The sequence below is a fragment of the Falco rusticolus genome, chromosome 7 (assembly GCF_015220075.1).
Source record: "Falco rusticolus isolate bFalRus1 chromosome 7, bFalRus1.pri, whole genome shotgun sequence".
NCBI classification, from domain to species: domain Eukaryota; kingdom Metazoa; phylum Chordata; class Aves; order Falconiformes; family Falconidae; genus Falco; species Falco rusticolus.
The window spans coordinates 31,900,960-31,918,748 of record NC_051193.1 but is presented as its reverse complement, the minus strand read 5'-3'; the positions used below and the strand labels follow the sequence as shown (position 1 = coordinate 31,918,748).

General features: G+C 39.7%; 1 protein-coding gene across 1 annotated transcript in view; it reads right to left on the bottom strand.

Moving 5' to 3' along the window:
* C7H14orf39 (chromosome 7 C14orf39 homolog) overlaps positions 1 to 10,495 on the bottom strand; it is a 29,292-nt gene extending 18,797 nt beyond the window's left edge. Inside the window, exons 1-4 of the mRNA XM_037395833.1 lie at positions 10,447 to 10,495; positions 10,061 to 10,117; positions 6,874 to 7,000; positions 2,011 to 2,100 (exon numbers count right to left, since the gene is read on the bottom strand). Coding sequence (XP_037251730.1) covers positions 2,011 to 2,100; positions 6,874 to 7,000; positions 10,061 to 10,117; positions 10,447 to 10,495 — 323 coding nt within the window. The remainder of the gene's footprint in view (positions 1 to 2,010; positions 2,101 to 6,873; positions 7,001 to 10,060; positions 10,118 to 10,446) is intronic.
* Between the last annotated feature and the right edge of the window lie 7,294 nt (positions 10,496 to 17,789).

The window sequence follows — 17,789 nt, the reverse complement described above, 5'->3', positions numbered from 1 at the left end:
GTTAAACTTAGGCTACTTAGGATTCAGCACAGTTCACATTAAAGTAATTAGAAAAAGTTTTAATCTGAGGACAATTGCAAAAGAACAGCACCCATAAAACCCCTGAACATTATGTGGATAGTTAGTTATTCCTCTTTCCTTCTTCATACCGCTTATTGTCAGAATTAACTTCCGGTTTATATAAGCATTCTTATATGTTCTTGAAACTAATAGCAGCAAAAAAATGTAGAACATTTTTAAAACCTCCATAAGTGCCTAATTAAATGCAAACTGATATGCCCATCTTTTAAAAACATATTCCCATTATCTAAAGCAATATGTCCTCAGTGCCCACAAAAGCCAGGCTGAAAAGCACATTCAGTGCATAAAGTTCTAAATGTACTTACTTTTCTTCCTAATTTAAATATTCAGAACTTGCTGAATGCATATCTTGTTGATTTGAATATATCATCAAATGCTTAAATACAGAGGGACAATATTTGAGACCACTTTTGTAAAATACATGAATTAAATTTATTTTATGATGTATAGTCATGATGTCTTATAATTAAGCTCAGGAAAAACAGATCAAACACTTTCATGTTGGAATTGAAACTAGTTATCTAAAGAAGCAATTTAAAAGTAATGCTTCTTTGGCTTGTCAGCTCAAATTAGTGAAAGCCAAAATGGCTTAATCATATACTCATAGAAAGCCAATTTAGCCTTATTTTTCACCAAATATAGAGCTCTGAACAGGAAGAAGACAGATAAGCTACTAACTGAGTTAATTAAAGGCTATCAGGCATACTATTTCTGCTGTCTTGGACAACTGGCAAAAAGAACACTGACAAAAGAATCAAAGCCAACATTTAAATTACCTAAAGTTGCACCTCTATTGGTTTTTGGATATCTATATGGGTCTGCCATGACATTTGCACCCTAGAACTTTTCCACTTCACAAGCAGATCAGTAAAGGTGAGCAACCTCTCTAAAATTAAGACCAATTTTACCTGAGTGTTAAATAGAAATAAATAGAAAGAAATAGAAAAAAAAATAGAAAAAGAGAATAATAGAGGGTTAACTGGGCACCACATTTTGAACTTTTCAGTGAAAATTTTCAGGGACTGTTCTTTATTCCATTGGACGTAGGCAGTTACATTGCACAACTAATCATTTCTTTAAAATGCAGAATCTAATTAATGAAAATGAAACAACTGAAATGTCACTTACTGAACAGAATTGAATTTGCAATTAATACTGACCAGAAACTTACCTACAACTGTTCTTAAAATGGTTTTAGACCAGGCTTTCCTGAACCACTCACCTTGCTTTTCAGGATCTAGTATTGAATTTGCATGCTTTGTGGTTATTTTCAAGAACATACAGCAGTGTACAAAAGTACAATTTGTATATGCTAATAATCACATGCTATTCATTCACAAATAAACAAAAGGATAAGATTGTGTGAATGCTTCTAATTGTTATCTTACTTAGTCCACATATGAATTTAAAGGCTTAGGTTCAATTAAATGCTGCTTCTAAAAAAAAAAAAAAACATAAAATCTGTGTATTTTCAAAAAAGTCTTCCCAAACCTGAATATCCAAAACTACTGAAATCACAGTGTACATGAAGACATGTATAAAAAATGCAAAAAAATTATTCAAAGATAAAACTTATTTACACTCTTGTAAAGATGCTCTGATATTTATGCCAAGGCTAAAACATTCATTGCCTTTATTTCTTGGGCTTTTCTTGAAATTGTAGGCAATTGAACAATGTTCTGAAAAATTATAATAGGCGTTTCAGAAGCAATTGAATTTGAGGAAGCCATATTTTATCCTATTCTGTTGGTGACTACAAAGTAACATATGACGTCATAATAAGGTAACCAAAAATTCTTTTAATTACTCAGTCACTTATCCTGAAAATTTTACAACTTTTTGACACAGACTGCACTATAGTTGCTAGTCAGTTTAGGCAGGTTAATATGTAGTACTGCTAGAAACCTCATCTCACATGATCATAGATACCTCTCATTTTCTGTAGCTTGTTGTAAAGCTTCAAGTTCTTTTTTTAAATATTCTTCATGCTTGCTAAGAATTACATAGGTGGGCTTCCAGCTGTGGAGAAAGTAAAAAAAAGAAAGCATATAAGTGGTATTTCCTAATAAAAAGCCATTCAGAAACAAAGACATCAAGTTACTTTAGCTAGCTTACTAGAATGAATAATTTACTTCATGTTTTGAAAGTCAAACATAAATGGGTTTAGTACAGAAAGCTTTTACATGCATACATTTATTTTCTTAAGATTTTAAAGCAACAAATTCAAGAATATATTTATAGGATTAACAAAGATTATAAAGCATTTTTTAAGGAATAAATAGAGTCAGCTTCACAAATTTTTGGAGCCTAATGCTAAGCCATTAGGCACCTAAATCCACATAATAGGTACTCAGCGCCATCAGTAAATCCTTTAGATATGTATGATCTTCTGGTTGGAGATGCACACAGCTTCATTCTCATCTATTACCAGCACCTACCTCATACCTAAATGTAAGCAGCAGTCACAACCTGCAGCAGGATGCTGTAGATTGTACTGAAAGCACAGCAACTTCAGGGAATACATGAAGGACTTACAACTAGTAAACTAATAGTACTTTGTCAACATCTAAGTATTAGAACAGCCTCTTCCTTGGATGTGAAAACTCTAGGAAAACAGGCAGAAAAACTTTCTGATTCAAGTGAAATTCAGATGTGATCTTTAGGAGAGGCATATAATTTGTCTTTAAAAAGAAAGCATCCTATCTGAAAAAAGGTGGCTTAAGGAGCATAAGCCATCAAGGCCTGGATGTCTCCTACCCTCCCAGCTGAGGTAACACCTATCAGAAAAGACACTGTCACAGAAAGTTGTAACTGAACAAATGGCCAGGATGTGGCTCAGTTAAAGACGGTAAGAAACAAATCCAGAAACATCTGGTGCATGGAGCCTCCAAACAGCAGGTAATACCTGAAGTAGACTTAACAGATATCAAAGCGTTATGACACAAGAGAAGGAACAGAAAAATTAAGTCTGCTAAGCTCAATAGGATATGTGCTACAAACACTGTGCTCACTCAGAGACAATAACCTCTGTAATGACAGGTTGTCAACACACAACTTCTGAGATGCTGGGAGCTGAGATTCAGATGATGGACAAATCATCTGAACAGACTGGGCAGAGATCTTACTTCCAAGAAAAAAAAAAATATCACATGCTCCCTCCAAGGCAACCTTCTATAGAAAAAAGTTATCACACCCTCTCTCTAGTCAGGGATTAAAGTGATCTATAAATTCAGCTTTTGTCCAGAACACAAGCTACCCTAAGGCAACACAAACACCTACAATGAAGTTTGCCTGAGTGGAACTATCTGTCCTAGGAAATGTACACACTACCTGATTTTAGGAATACATACATAGATACAATCAAAACTAAACAATGAATAAACAGAAGAAGATAAAATCCAAAAGGACTGAAGAGGCTAAGTGAATCTGGAACAGCAAAGGTACAGTTACATTTAAAGAGTTCCATCAACAAGGAGGAGGGGAGAAACAGCAATACAGAATAAGGTTGCAATTGAACAAAGCAAACAATTAATTACTGGACAGATGAGAGCAACTGAGGTTGTATGGTTCACTTTGCACTGCATATTCATGATTAGGGGAAGTAAAGGGCATTTTTGGTTGTGAGTATGCCCTGTGGTTCAAAACTGGAGCATGCAATCGTACCAAGTATGAATGTGCATTTGGACAATCACTCCAAAGGTGTTACAAAGGTGTAACAGTTAACCTAATGCAATTTCCATCAAGGAAATAAATAAAGAACAAAGACCTCACAATTAATTTGTTGAACTGAAGTCAGTAACCTTGAATTCCAGGTGGTGAGACAACACAATATATAATCAATATTTATAACAGCAAAGTTTGTCAAAAAGGTGAATGAGAAATTGCACCATCCATTTAGGAAATTCAGCACTACTGGCACAAATTGTTTGACACCATTGGCAATTCAAAATATAATTACAAAACGCTACTTCACCATATCTACTGCAAATTCAGCAGAATGCTGAATTTTTGAAGGGTCAGATTTTTTAAAAAGTCGAAAACAACACACATATAAAAATGTACTGACACACTAACACTGTGATCTAAAGAAAACTCCATGCCTTTCTCTGGAGGAAACAAACCCAAGCAATGATAAAGTCATAGGGCTTTTATTAATCAAAGCACAAACCATGTTGTGCGTTACATTTTGTGTTCACATCTATTCTGTGGACATGCAAAAAACACGTAGTACAGGAACACTGTTCTGTAAATACAAAAAGGTATACAGGATTCAAGTAGCCCATCTACTAATTTGCTAAATGCATCATTGTTTCACAGAGGTTCTTGGTAGCTATCACATTTATTTTTCCTTCCTTTCATCAGCTAGGGTATAAACCCAGATTTTTATCCACTATAATCCGGAAGCAATAAAAATATCCTTAATTTAGCTTGTGGGATAACACAACAATTTATTTTCCAAATCAGCAACATTCTAATTCTAAGTTCATCTGGTTGGGGGTTTTTTGTTGCCATGAAATCTCACCATCCTTGAACCCAAATTTAAAAAATATAAGAGAAACAATAACATTGGATTGGGTTCCATCAGCACTTCTTATTGTTCTGGGACCAATATTTCTAGTTTGAATCATTCAAGAAACTAAATATTAGGAAAATGTTATCACTTGTCTAAAAAGATGTATTTCATTTTGCTCATTTTGTGCCTTCAGTTCTTTCTTCCATAGATCAATACAGGTTTCTTCAGAAAGCATAGCAGTACCCTGATATACCCATCTCATATATCATATCTTTTGCAGACTTGTTGAATATAAATATCCTGTACTTTGCTCCGAGTCTTCAAACATGCTTCAATATACCTACAATGTCAATTAATCCAGAGAAAATGTTTCCCTGAGACCTCTAACGAGTATTACTGACAATTAGTCAACTATGAGGGTGATTGTGACTCCAAAACAATATTCAAATTTACAAAATCAACATTAGAATCATCACTAGTATATACAGAGTATCAACTAGAATAAATTTTAGAAGTTTACGAGGATTCTACTATGGAAGTGCTCTAATTGTCTGATCTTATAGCTAGGGCTTGTTTATTGCAGTTTTCAGTATGTCGTTAAATGACATTTTCAATAATTTAAGACACAAAGTCTCTACTCTTCTGCAAGCATTGTCCTTCTATGAATACATGTATTCATTAATGAGTCACTTCTCATTTTCAGTCTCTTTACACTAATGCCATTAATTATCCTTTGTAGGACCTAAGCCAATCCCCATTGATTTCAATGATGAAGATTTAGATCAGATCCTTAGTTCTACCCTTAATTTTTTATTTCTTTATTTGCATCACTTAACAGTTTGTGATTTGCAAACAAATTTGAACTTCAAAAGACATCTAAGGAGTTAGTGTGAACAGTTTCAGAAACTTACAAAAGCATTCATTTTCTACTGCACTGGAGGCAAGAATATAATGTAAAGGAAAACTGGAATTTTCTTGTCAAGGTCAAGTCTTTTTCCTAATTCTTTTTATGATAAAGCTACAAATCTGTATGGTATGGGAATTGATTCAGACAGCTAGCTACTACACCCGCTTCATTCACAGTTTCCTTTATTTCTTGTTTTCAGATAGTTCAAAATAAACCTAGAAAGGACCCTGACGTTATCTTTACTTCTCTTCTTATTCTTAAAAACACCCATATTCTCCATGCATGTCTGTGTCACCTCCCCCCCCTCAAAAAAAAAGCAAATATGTTATAGACATTTTCGTCCAAGCACTTATATCTAGGTATAGAATTGAGAGAAAACAAAATGGGTAGAATTTGCTAACAAATCATCACTTCAACTGCCAAGGAACTAGACAGACTGTGGAGAGACGAACACTGCAACGAAAAGACAGCATTATATCATCTGGGACAAACTGTCTGTATTGTCAAATACAGATTTGCCTTTTTAGCTACCCTTGCAAACACCTGAGATTTTCATATTTAAAAATTAGACATTCCACGTGAGTAAGAAAAAACTCCCTGTAGCCAAATTCTTGCTTGAGAAATTTCTAATTACTAAGATCCAAATGTGGTCTGCAGTTAAAACTTGCACTGATGTTCTGATAGAAAAAGTGAACTGCAGCTCATCGTATTCATCCAAACAGTGTGCCTAGAAGAATAATTTTGCAGTCTGCAGTAAAAATTACACTAAAATCTGATAGAAGTACACGTATCTGTACACAGAGGCAGTTATGACACATCTCTGTGTCATAGAGAAAATATGTATAGAACAAAAAGTAATGTGAAACAGGTTGTGAATAAAGAACAGAAAGATGCTTTAATTTCAGGAACCTAAATTCAGAATTAAACAAAGAACACAAAGGAGCCTTATTGTCACCGATAGTTATTAAATATTTTTAGTTTAAAAAATTAACTTTTTTTGAACAGTATTCTTAATGATGTTCAAATTTAACAGAACTCAGGTGCATCGAAATACAGAAAAAATATGTTTCTATTACCTTATTACTTGAATAATTTAGCATGCTGCAAAGACAGCACCTGTGATCTCTGAAAATGGTTGATTCTAATAGAAATGTAAACTTAAATGTAGTCTTTTTCTGTAATTTACTTTTTCAGGGGATTTGTAATACTGCAGGTTTTGTACCTGATCATTTGCAGCTTGAAAAAATACAATACTACAGTTTTCTTTAACATCACTCCTGTCAAAACAGACATATACATATTTTTACACTGCTTCTTTGCTGACTTTCTTAACACCATCCATAAGTCAAAGTTCAGGCGACAACATACTTACGCATTACAGCTCTTCTTACTACTCTCGTTTTGCTTGCGTAAATCAGTAATTGCATCATTGCTGTTACTTATATTTTCCTGCAACCTAGCGATTTCATTCTTTTTTTCTGTAATTTTTACAGTACATGCTGAAATTAAAGAAAAAAGTAAGCATATGTATTTTCAACATATCCATGAAATAAAAAGTCTACATTCAGAATGATTAAAAAATTTCTTCCAAAATACTTATTCTTAACAGTGCCACATGAGTGGACAGCCTGTAATTAAACAAAGCAACAACAGAGTCAAAAACTTACGGAATTTCAGCTTTGTGGGGAATACCTTAACCATCATCTAATATTGTGAGATTGACTTTGGAGAAAAAAAAAATAGTCCTGATTCTGCATCCCAGTCTATATAAAACTTAACTATTAGTGGTAGAAAGCAAAGCACTCTTAACAGTCAGAGCTCATCCTTCTTTGTTTTTGCAGTCCACAGCGTCTGCAGATACTAGACGTAGTATACGGGGAAACCAAAGCATAAGCCATTTTGCTTGCCCTCAGTCACACTTGCAGCTGGGGAGACTGATGAAAGTATAAAAGTTGCCTGAGATAAAGGTTTTTTTCAAACATTTGTTTTCTTTTACAGAAGTCCAGAAACACAAATGTTTTAAATGGTAAAGCTAACTACAAGAGGAGAAAAATAAAAGCATCACTAAAGGCATATAAGCAAATTATTACTAGAAACAGAAACTAAAATAAAAAGGAAATTTACTCAAGGTGAGAATGTGTAATGGATGATAAATTAATATAGGAGATAGAAGTTAATTAATGAAAAAAGTGCATTATAAACAACAAATCCCCAAGCACTATGACATGTGCGGAGATTATTAAGGCAGATTCTTAATCCTGCCTTTTCTAACAGCAGACAGCTGATAACATTTTCTGAATGGATGGTTAGTAGAGAATCCACACTGTTGAACATGGGCAGTATTCTCTTTCACAAGAAAAAGCTGTGAGAGCTATTGTGCACGTTCACATTGCAATGCAATGAGCACAACTAGGTGCATATTTTTTTTCCTCTGAGCTGTTTGCTTCCTATTTTTTCATACAAGGTTTCAGATTTGTTAGTGCCAAATTATCCTTTCCCACCACTGCTGCGCTGTATGCCAAAGTTGGTGGCACTAAACAAAAGTCAATCACAAACATTCTGCCCTTCACATCTACTTAACTGGGAAGGGCATCTTAGTTATGCAAGAAGTGTCTTGCGCTGTTTGAATTACTACTCTAGAACTTCAAGTCATCCTAAAGTTTGTGTCTGGTGTTGCAGTACTTGTTACATATTCACTTTCAACACCAGCTGCATTTATAACCAGAAGCAACAGTCAGTGAAAAGCAAAAGATTCTCAGTGTATTTTAATATCTTGAGTTATCCTGAATGTCTTCAGTATCTTAATATTTTCAGTATCTTAAGTCAGTAACTGGCCTTTACTTAGCATGAAGCATAACTTTTGGACAACTGACATATGCTTCATTTTCTGTAAAAAAAATCAGATGTTTTTGTAAGTATCCTGCCAATGACATTTTGAGATTTACCAAGATGTAACATAACTATTAACAAAATATCTATTACATAAGTAAAGCTATACACTTAACATTTCATTTAGTATCTTCTATAGATGAGCACTTCTGTAACAAGCGCGAGTTGTTCTACGCACCCTTTGCTTTCACAAGGATCTTGTGGGTGAGACCGATCACATCCAACTTTACAATGCAGGCACCTACTTCAGAACTATACACCCACGGCTACAGGTACACTCAGCGGAGAAAAGTAAACATTTTTTTGTCAAACCTGCTTTAAACTCTTTCTTCTGGTTAAGACAATTCACACCCTAAAAGTGCCTATTTCCCTCCACTGGTTATAAAGGGACTCTAGCCAAAAAGCCTGATGAATCTCAGACTACAAGTCCAAGGCTGAATGCTACAGCTGTTCCTCTGCCAAGTAATACTCACACACAAACAGAATTAAATCAGTGGAACTATTTCTGGGTAAGTTTTTGAAAGATTTAACCCCAAATTTTAAAAGTCTGAGTGTTGGTTGTGAGTTTACACATATTTAAATATATCTGAACTGAATACATAAATAGCTATGCCATGTTACTACAGAGCCTTTGGATTTTCCCTAAAAGCATGCTCCTTTGCCGTAAGTTTGCATAAATGTAAAGAAAAACCTCAACTCTAAGGCTCAATTATGTCACTGAAGAGTTAAAACATAATTCTAGGTGTACCAGATTTAGTGTTACAGATGTTTTAATGTTTAAGATGCTTAAGTCTAATATTGATAATCTTCTTAATGAATAAGTACTTGCTTGGCCATATCAGTCAAAATTATTAGAAATATTGCCATCAAAAGGAACACCGATTAGACCAGAATTTTCCCTTGTTCTTTTTCCTGAAGGTTATGAGCATCAATACCCACCTATGAAGTACCAGTGATAAGCACAAATGCCCTGAGATTGTCTAAAGAACAGTTTACCTATCACAACCGTTCATGTGAAAGAGTGATTCCACATGGCAGCATGGTAAAAAAAAAAAAAAAAAAAAATCAGTCCAGACCTAAGTCCATAATATTATGCTGTCTGTAAGTCCTGGGGGAAAAAAATTTGATGTTGAGCAAGGCTTTCTCATTGGGTTTACTGGTTTGAATTTCAAATATAAATACCAGCTGCTTGATCGCAAAAAAGGAGAACCAGGCTTGAGTAGGTAGAAGCAACTGAGAGAACTTTCATTATTTCAAGAAAACAGAAAGAGAGCAGAAGCAGTGAGGCAGAGGTCCAAATCTGGAAAGAACAAAAAACATGAAGAAAGGGAGGCAAGTGGCAGATGTATTGAGCAAGCACAGCTGAATCAAAGAACTGCCAGTGACTGTGAGGAGCTACAGAGTAAGAGCAGGAAATGGCGCAGCATGAAACTGGCTGTCCATGAGACAGCTGAACAGCATTAGTTAAAAGTCGCAAGCAAAAGCAAAGTCTGCTAGGGAGAATGAACAAGTATTGATGGCAAAAGATGAGGTAGGGTGAGAGCAGGACACGGGACAGCTTTCATTATTACTCTTGCTTCCGCCCCTGAAACACAGAACATGTACCAGGACTAATGAAACAAAAGCAGTGTGTTCAGTGTCTAATAAAATGATAATTCATCACTACTCACAATTTATCTGTTGCTTCACATGGTCCTTAAAATAAGAAGTTTGTTCTAGCTGGAAAACTAAGAAGAAAATAAACACTTTTTTTTATATATATATATATATATGCGCACAAATATATGAGTTGAGCTATGAAACAAATGTATGTCATCCAGCATTAATTGCACAAATACTGATTAACAAAGATTTTAACAAAATACTAAATAGCAGTTTTGCTTTTAAATAGCTGATAGTACCCCTCTCCATAACCTCACAGCTGACAAAGCATTATGTAGGCAAACATTAAAACCTTAATATTCTAATTTGAAGTTAATGTAACTGTTTAAAGCAGAAAACATCACTATGTGTACTGCATTAGTAATTATTAATTAAAAAATACATAATGACCTACCAAACTCAAGCAGAAGTTTGTCTAAGTTGCTCAAAAGCCTGTCACTCATTCTGTAAACTACAAAAGAAAAATGTAATTCAAGGCTTTACAGAGTTAGAAGCTTTATTGACACAATAAACCAGTAAAAAATGCAAGACAATACTATACATTTTAGGATAAAAGGGAGAAAAAAGTTTTAACTGCATTTGAAGTAGTATCTAAATTACTTTAGTGGAACCGAATTTTTCAGTGATAGTGGTAATGGACTCACAGGAAGTCTAAACCACACAACGAAAAAAGGAGTTGTATCGTTTAGGTAAAGCTTTGCTCCTGAAGCAGTTCTATCTTTGAGAGGCTTAATGTTCTTAGAAGGTATGAAGAATGCAAGAAAAGATACTTGTGTACAAAATGTGTAGCATCTACTCCAGCTGGTTTACTAAGCCTATCGACTACAATACCGGTAATGGAAAAGCTACTTATCCACTCTGTACACTCCTCCCATAGTAATTGCAAAGTACATTTAAATCAGAAGGTATATGCATAAGTATGATTAAAGACAGAACTCACATCCACTGGAAAGCAGATTATTGTAAATTTGTTCTTCTGTTTGTACAGTGCTGCTATGTGCAGAAATTCAGTTATGGGTTTTTAAACCGTTTGGGAGTCATGTAGTCTTCTAAAAAGAATGCAATCACCATCTTATCACAACATACTGAATACAGCTAGTTAGCTAAGATATACTTAATGTTAATCAAAGTTATCTAATACTTAACTGTCCCACAGTGCTTCCCCATACCCTTAGTACTGTGTAAGAAGCAAAATCACAACAAATTGGTGATGAGGATGAGATCCTAATCCAGGATAAAGTGGAATAGAAAACAGCTGAAGAATTTAACTAGAGTGGTATTAAGGCTACATTCTGCAGCACTGAGACTGTGGAATCAGGAGGGGGTGGGGGGAGCATTTAAAATGCTGGATGTTTGACAGAAATGAATTTGCCTAATAGTTAAGTGAGGATCAGAACACCTAATCCAAGTGACTGGATTAGTACAGGCTGTGATAAAAACTCCAAGAAAGACATAATAGTTTATCAAACGTATTTAAAAGCTTGGAACCCTAGTTCCTAGAGCCTGGAAACAAGATAGCAAACAAAACATTTTCTGAAAATACTAAGAAATACTACCTTAAGCCACAAGTCAATGCAGAATATTTTTGTTTTTACACAACATGAAGGAACACTCCAAACAATTCCTTCAGATGCAAAAATTAGTTTGGAGCATATATTAAAAATCTGTTCTCTAGAAGCAGTTTAACAATGTTTGTTACTTGTTTCTCTGACAGTTCTCATAACTGCATGATAGTGGGGCATACAGAGAAGGTATACAGCTGAATGCAAAATAAAAAGCACAAACATTACTTTAAACAGCAAAGAATTTCATATTCATTGGTTTATAAATATCAATACAAAATTCACCAATAGAGCAGACTGTACAACCGTGTGTTGATACACACTATTCTATCATCCATCACTAAGACAATTACCATTAATTTTATCTTTTGAATGCTTTTGTAGAAGAGAGAAACAGAACTGAAGTGTTTAAATTTTTTTCTGGAATTTTACAATACAATTTATGTAAAGGCTAAAGTTGCAGAAAATGACAGTGCTTCTGAAAGCATGCATATGTAAAATACCTGCCATTCTGGATATTGTTAAAATGAAGTAACATAACTGCAAATAACAAATGCTATTCTGTGTTTTGAATTAAGACGATAGATTTGTCACTAGCAGAAAGGGCTGAGTGATTCACTTGCACTGATAATCTATAGGATGTTTGTAGATTTTAAACACAGTAGTTAACACCAGCCTCAAACAGATGACATCTGAATTTTGGACAATTAATGACTTCCAGGGTACAATTGTTGTCAAGACTGATTTTTGGTCCTACTGGAGAAAAGTAGCATCAAACCATTAGCTAACTCTGGATGACAAATTCAAAGGATGTTCTCATACAGGGTTGTTACTTTTGTTAAAGAGAAATACGTAATACAGAACAGCAGGTAAAACAGCTTCAAACTGCACACATTATTTCTAATGGTGCTATTCAGAAAACTGCCAGAAGAAAAATATTATGCATCTTACATTTTTGTACTGCATTAATGTAATTATATGCAATTCAATTGTGGCAATAAAATTTAATGTATTACAAGATTGCATTGAGTGCAGAAACCACAAACAAACTGCCTGATGGACTCTCTAGCCATTCTAGCTAACATTAATGCCACTTCTCATAGCAGAGTTACAGCAGTAGTTTCATATCCCATCTGACAACAGCCATTTCTAGGTTCTTCATTAAAAGGTACAAAATACTCATAAACTATGAGGTAAATTTCTTCCTTAAAATCAAATGCTCAACTCTACCCATTGTCAGCTGTGCAACAGCATTAATTTGTTGGCTTTATATAAATAGTTTTCATTCCGGCAGGGCTTTTATGAGAGCAAGCTCTATTTCTCCAGTGCTGTTCATTACTGTTCAAGACTCTCTTAAGTGACTGGTTATGTTATTGTTCTTGAAATTTAGTAAAGTTCACCTTTCTACACTAAATTTTTGTCTTTGTTTAAAAAAAAAAAGTGCTTCTCATCATTCTGTTTATGCTCCTCTGCCCCTCTTCTGCAACACCGTATTAGGAACCCTGTGGAGACTTGAACCCTGCATTCAAGGCAAGGATGTGCCATCTTTTTCAAAACCTGCTGCTGTTTTTGCTGTTTCCCAACATAACTGAAGCCCTTTCCTGATGGGTGACGATTCTAGTTACTACATCTGAGTTAACCTTAATTGCAGGACTCTTCATTTATGAAGTTCCTGTTTCTAACACTAACTTAAAGCACATTGCCACCGTGCATTAGGTACCGTGCCTTCGTTAGTAGCTACCAACGTGTCCATCAAATCCTCAAAGTCAAACTTCCGAATTTGCCACACTTTACTTAGTCGGACACATACCAAACAAAAGGATATTGCTGCAGATTATTCCCTAAATTCCTGGGATTTCAAAACTAGACCGATTTTTGTCGAAACGCTAGGGGGAAAACCCCCTCCGATGGGATACCACAGGGGCTGCAGGTAAGGGCCACAAAATGGCGGCACAAGACAGGGGGAGCACGCCCCTCCCGGTGGAGAGGGGTGACGGGCCCGGGGCAGCCAGGTGGCCCCTCTGCATTTTGAGGGGCCATCAGTACTGGGAAAGTGACCAGGACACGGTGGTCTCCTGCGCCACCTGAGGCGCTGCCATAAGGGGAAGGGCGAGGACAGCCACGAGAGCCGTGCAGGAGCTCACCCAGGGGCGTCAGCCGGAGGGGGCCGAAGCACGGCCACGGCCCCGCGCCCTCAGCTTCACCCCCGCCATCCCGGAGGGACACAGGGCCGGGCCGGAGCCGCCGCCAACCTACCCCGGGAGGAGCCCCGCAAGCCGCCGAAGGGCCCGCTCCTGCCCTCACGGGGGCCGAGCGCCGCCCCGCCGCTCTCTCTCGCCGCCGCCGCCCGCGCCCCCCACTGCAGAAAGGCGGGAAAAGGGCCGGGCAGCCCCGCGCCCCTGGGCGGGCGGGGGGAGAGGCGGTGCGGGACCGGCGGCGGGGTGCGGGGCCGGGCTGGAGCAACGGCCCCCTGCGGCGGCACGGCCAGCTCAGCCCCGCCACACGGTGCGGAGGGGGGCAGCAGGTGTCACCTCCCCGCCGCCGCCTCGCCGCGGGTGGGAGGGCGAAGGTGGCAGCTGCCGGCCGTCGGGCTTTCCGCTGGGAAACCGGGAGCAGCTTCACCTGCCGGGGAAGGGGCTGAGGCCGTTTTCCGGGCAGGTCAACCAGCAGCGCACTGCTCCCTCGGGGGCACGTCAGCGGGGTGCCCGTACTCCCCAAAAAAACACATGCTTGCCTGAACAGTGAGAGTTAGAAGGGAAGGATCAGCATTCCCGAGCGCTCCGGGGCGGGTGAAAAGCGATGAGGATGCTCCATCTACCGGGCGGAGCGCGCAGGCGGGCGGCGGCGGGCAGCAGCGCCGCTGGCACGGGGCGTCTGCAGCCGTGCTGGGGGGTTACCCACCCGCGGGGGTCTCACACAGAAAGAAGGGGCTGCAGCGTGTAACTTACTTGCTTTATCCACCCTCCGTGTCCCACGCGTGTTGCTGGCCCAGCCGGGGACGGGGGGGAGGTGTAGCAGTTGCATAAAACCTTCTTCCCTCTGCACCTTCAGGTCTAAAGGTGCGGCCCAGCCCTCTGACAGTTTAAAAACGCATTAAAGTCTCACACTCCGCATCCTGGAACGGTGCTTTACATCGCCGATGCTGGGAAATGTCCCCCGCCCCGGCAGCCCTGACACGCACAGCGGCCTCGACGCTCACCTCGGCACAAGTTGCACTAACAAAATTGTGTGTGTTTATTTATTTATCGATGTACGGCATTACAAGGCAAAAATGCACGGCCCTGACGTGGAAGAAACTAGAATGCAGTACTTCCCTCCGAACTGCGGTAGCAATGGGGTTTTTTCCTCCCTATTGAGATCACTGAGGCAGAGGATGGATTTACGACTATCAACAAGCAAAGGAAAAAAAATGTTGGGGATGAGAACAGGGTGGAAGGGAAAAAAAAGACATCAGCATGGCTGATGAAAGAAAAAAGGGCGGGGGAAGTAGAAACAGGACGGAGCAGACGAACAGAAAACTCTCTGCCACCCACAGCCCAGGTGGCAGTCAGATGCGATGCTGCTTTCAAGAAGAGTCAATTCAACCAACAAGAAACGCATCTTCAAAGAGAAATAGCTGACCTACCTGGCTTCAGGTCAGAGATGAAGGAGGGGAAAGAAGAGAGAAAGCCAAGTGGAAAACGGCATGTTCTTTTGGAAGCCACGTGCCTGCGGCCTCTGCTCCTTGCACCCTGCTGGCGGCAGGGCTCTGTCCTTTCCCAGAGCATCTCCATGATGCTACCACCACCCACCTTATCTCCCTGCCTGTCTCAGAGGGCAAGAGCTGCCTCCCTGCCCAGCTTCCCCTGTGACACTTTAATTCCTAGATGCCCCTGGGGCCTCTGCAATTGCTGTTTTGTCACCCATCTTCCCAGATTATTGAATAAAACCCAATGAGAAATCACTTCAGAGCTTTTTTCTGCTTTAAGCAATTCTTTCAAAGACCCTCCCAAACTTCTAGAAACAGGAATTTAATAGCAGAGTAGCAGATAACTTCAATGATGCTCATTAACAGCTCCCAGTATCCCGGTAATTTAAGCAGCGGTGTCAAGGGAGGCTGAGGTCCCCACAGATCCAGGGACCCGAGCTCACCCGGAAGATTGTCAGTCATTTCAACAGGCTTTGGATAAAGCCAGCACTGACTTCCCAGTTAATTCCCTCTAAGGACTGTCACAAGCTGGTCCCCACTGGGGCTTTTCAGGGCCCAGGATCTCCTTTAGCCCATCTATTTATTACAAGAGCTCCCAACCCAAGATTATTGCTCTGCACCCACCAAAAAACAGTTTCTGAAGCTGCAGAAAGGAGTGCTTTGTGTCCCACTGGTTCCACCTTGTTTGTTTTGCCTTGCTTCCCAATAACATACTTCTCAAAGAAAGAAAAATAACCCCAAAGCCATCAAGAACTACTTTCACTACTGGCTGGCTAGCAGGAAGGAATTTTTCATAGTATCTCTGATCAATGGTGAATAGGTTGCATTACTCTGAAAAGAGATATGGTCCATTCAGAGCTCAGAAAGGGCTCCCAGACCCACTCCCCTCTGCTGGCAGACCCCCAGGCCCATCCCTCCATTAGTGGAGACCCCTGACCCTCGGTAGGCTCTGCTGCCTCCGTGCCTCTCTCCTCTGGTTGTGGCAGGCTCCCCCCAGCCCTCTGCTCATCACCTTCTCCAGCTGATGGAGAGAGCAAAGCGACCCGGGACCTTTCCCCCAGAGAGAATAGGGTGCCCTGTGTCCCCAGCATCCCTAGCAGCACCTATGACCAACTGTGGGAAGAGCCCTAGGGACACCCCCACCAAATCCCTCCTGAAGAAAGCAGGGAGTTGCCCTGTGCTCCTGGAGCCTGCCCTGGCTGGCAGGAGCCTAAACTCGCCCAGGGGGTTAATGGCCAGTGGAAAACAGGGTCCCAGGGGTGTCCTGGAGACATGGTGGGCGAGTCATTACAGCTGAAGAGCAACAGGGACAGGATAAATGTATCCCAAACAAGTGCCTTTCTTCTCAACCTGAATAACTACCTCAGAAAGGCAATGAGCAGGTAACGCAGAGAGACTGAAGTACTGGCCCTTAAAACCCGGCAAGGTTCAGGGACATCCTACCCATTATCTCTCTCTCAGGAAAAAAGCAAAAAAAAAAAGCAAAAAAAAAAAAGCATAGCAATTTCTCAGGGTAAGGGATAGATGATTCCCATCCTCATGTGGCTGCTCTGGGATAAACTTGCTCCTTGAAGCAAGTGAATGCCAGAGCCCAGGCAGATGCCCACCTGCAGCAGTGGTCCCAATCCTGTTTCCAAGCCTTGGGTGGTGCTAGGGAGCTGAATCAGGAGCTGGCCTGGCCTGGGTGTGATGCTGCTGACACCCAGAGGGCACCCAAAGCTGTGGAAGAGCTCCCTCACAAGAAAAGAGGCAGCCCAATTCCTGAGCAACCTTCATCCACAGTGAGCAGTCTCCAGTAAGGGCTCAGTGCCAGTACGCAGACCAGCGGTGACACAACATTGCTCCCGACTCAGCCCCATACATTCAGCCCCAGAAGCATTTAGACACTACTACACCTCAGAGAGTCTAATCCTGGCTCTTCACCCTCCCCCCAAACACACCAGTTGTCCCCATTCCTGCTTTCTGCTAAATAAGCGTTTCTGTGACAGCCTTTGTCCCCATCCTGGGAGAAGATGTAATATTTGAAGGACTTTTTTTGCATTTCAATAGACATAGAGTAGTTTTCCATATGACTCCTGCTGTCAGTTCCCTGCCACCCACAAGAAAGGAGACGCAAAAATGCCTTCTTTCCCCAAAGGACCACTTCACATCAGAAAAAAAGAGAAGAAAGGAAAGGAAAAAGGAAAGGGAAAAGGGAAAAGGGAAAAGGGAAAAGGGAAAGGGAAAGGGAAAGGGAAAGGAAAAGGGAAAGGGAAAGGAAAAGGGAAAGGGAAAGGAAAAGAAAAGGAAAGGAAAGGAAAGGAAAGGAAAGGAAAGGAAAGGAAAGGAAAGGAAAGGAAAGGAAAGGAAAGGAAAGGAAAGGAAAGGAAAGGAAAGGAAAGTAAAGGAAAGGAAAGGAAAGGAAAGGAAAGGAAAGGAGCGTAAAGGAAAGGAAAGGAAAGGAAAGGAAAGGAAAGGAAAGGAAGAACAGGAAAGGAAAGGAAAGTC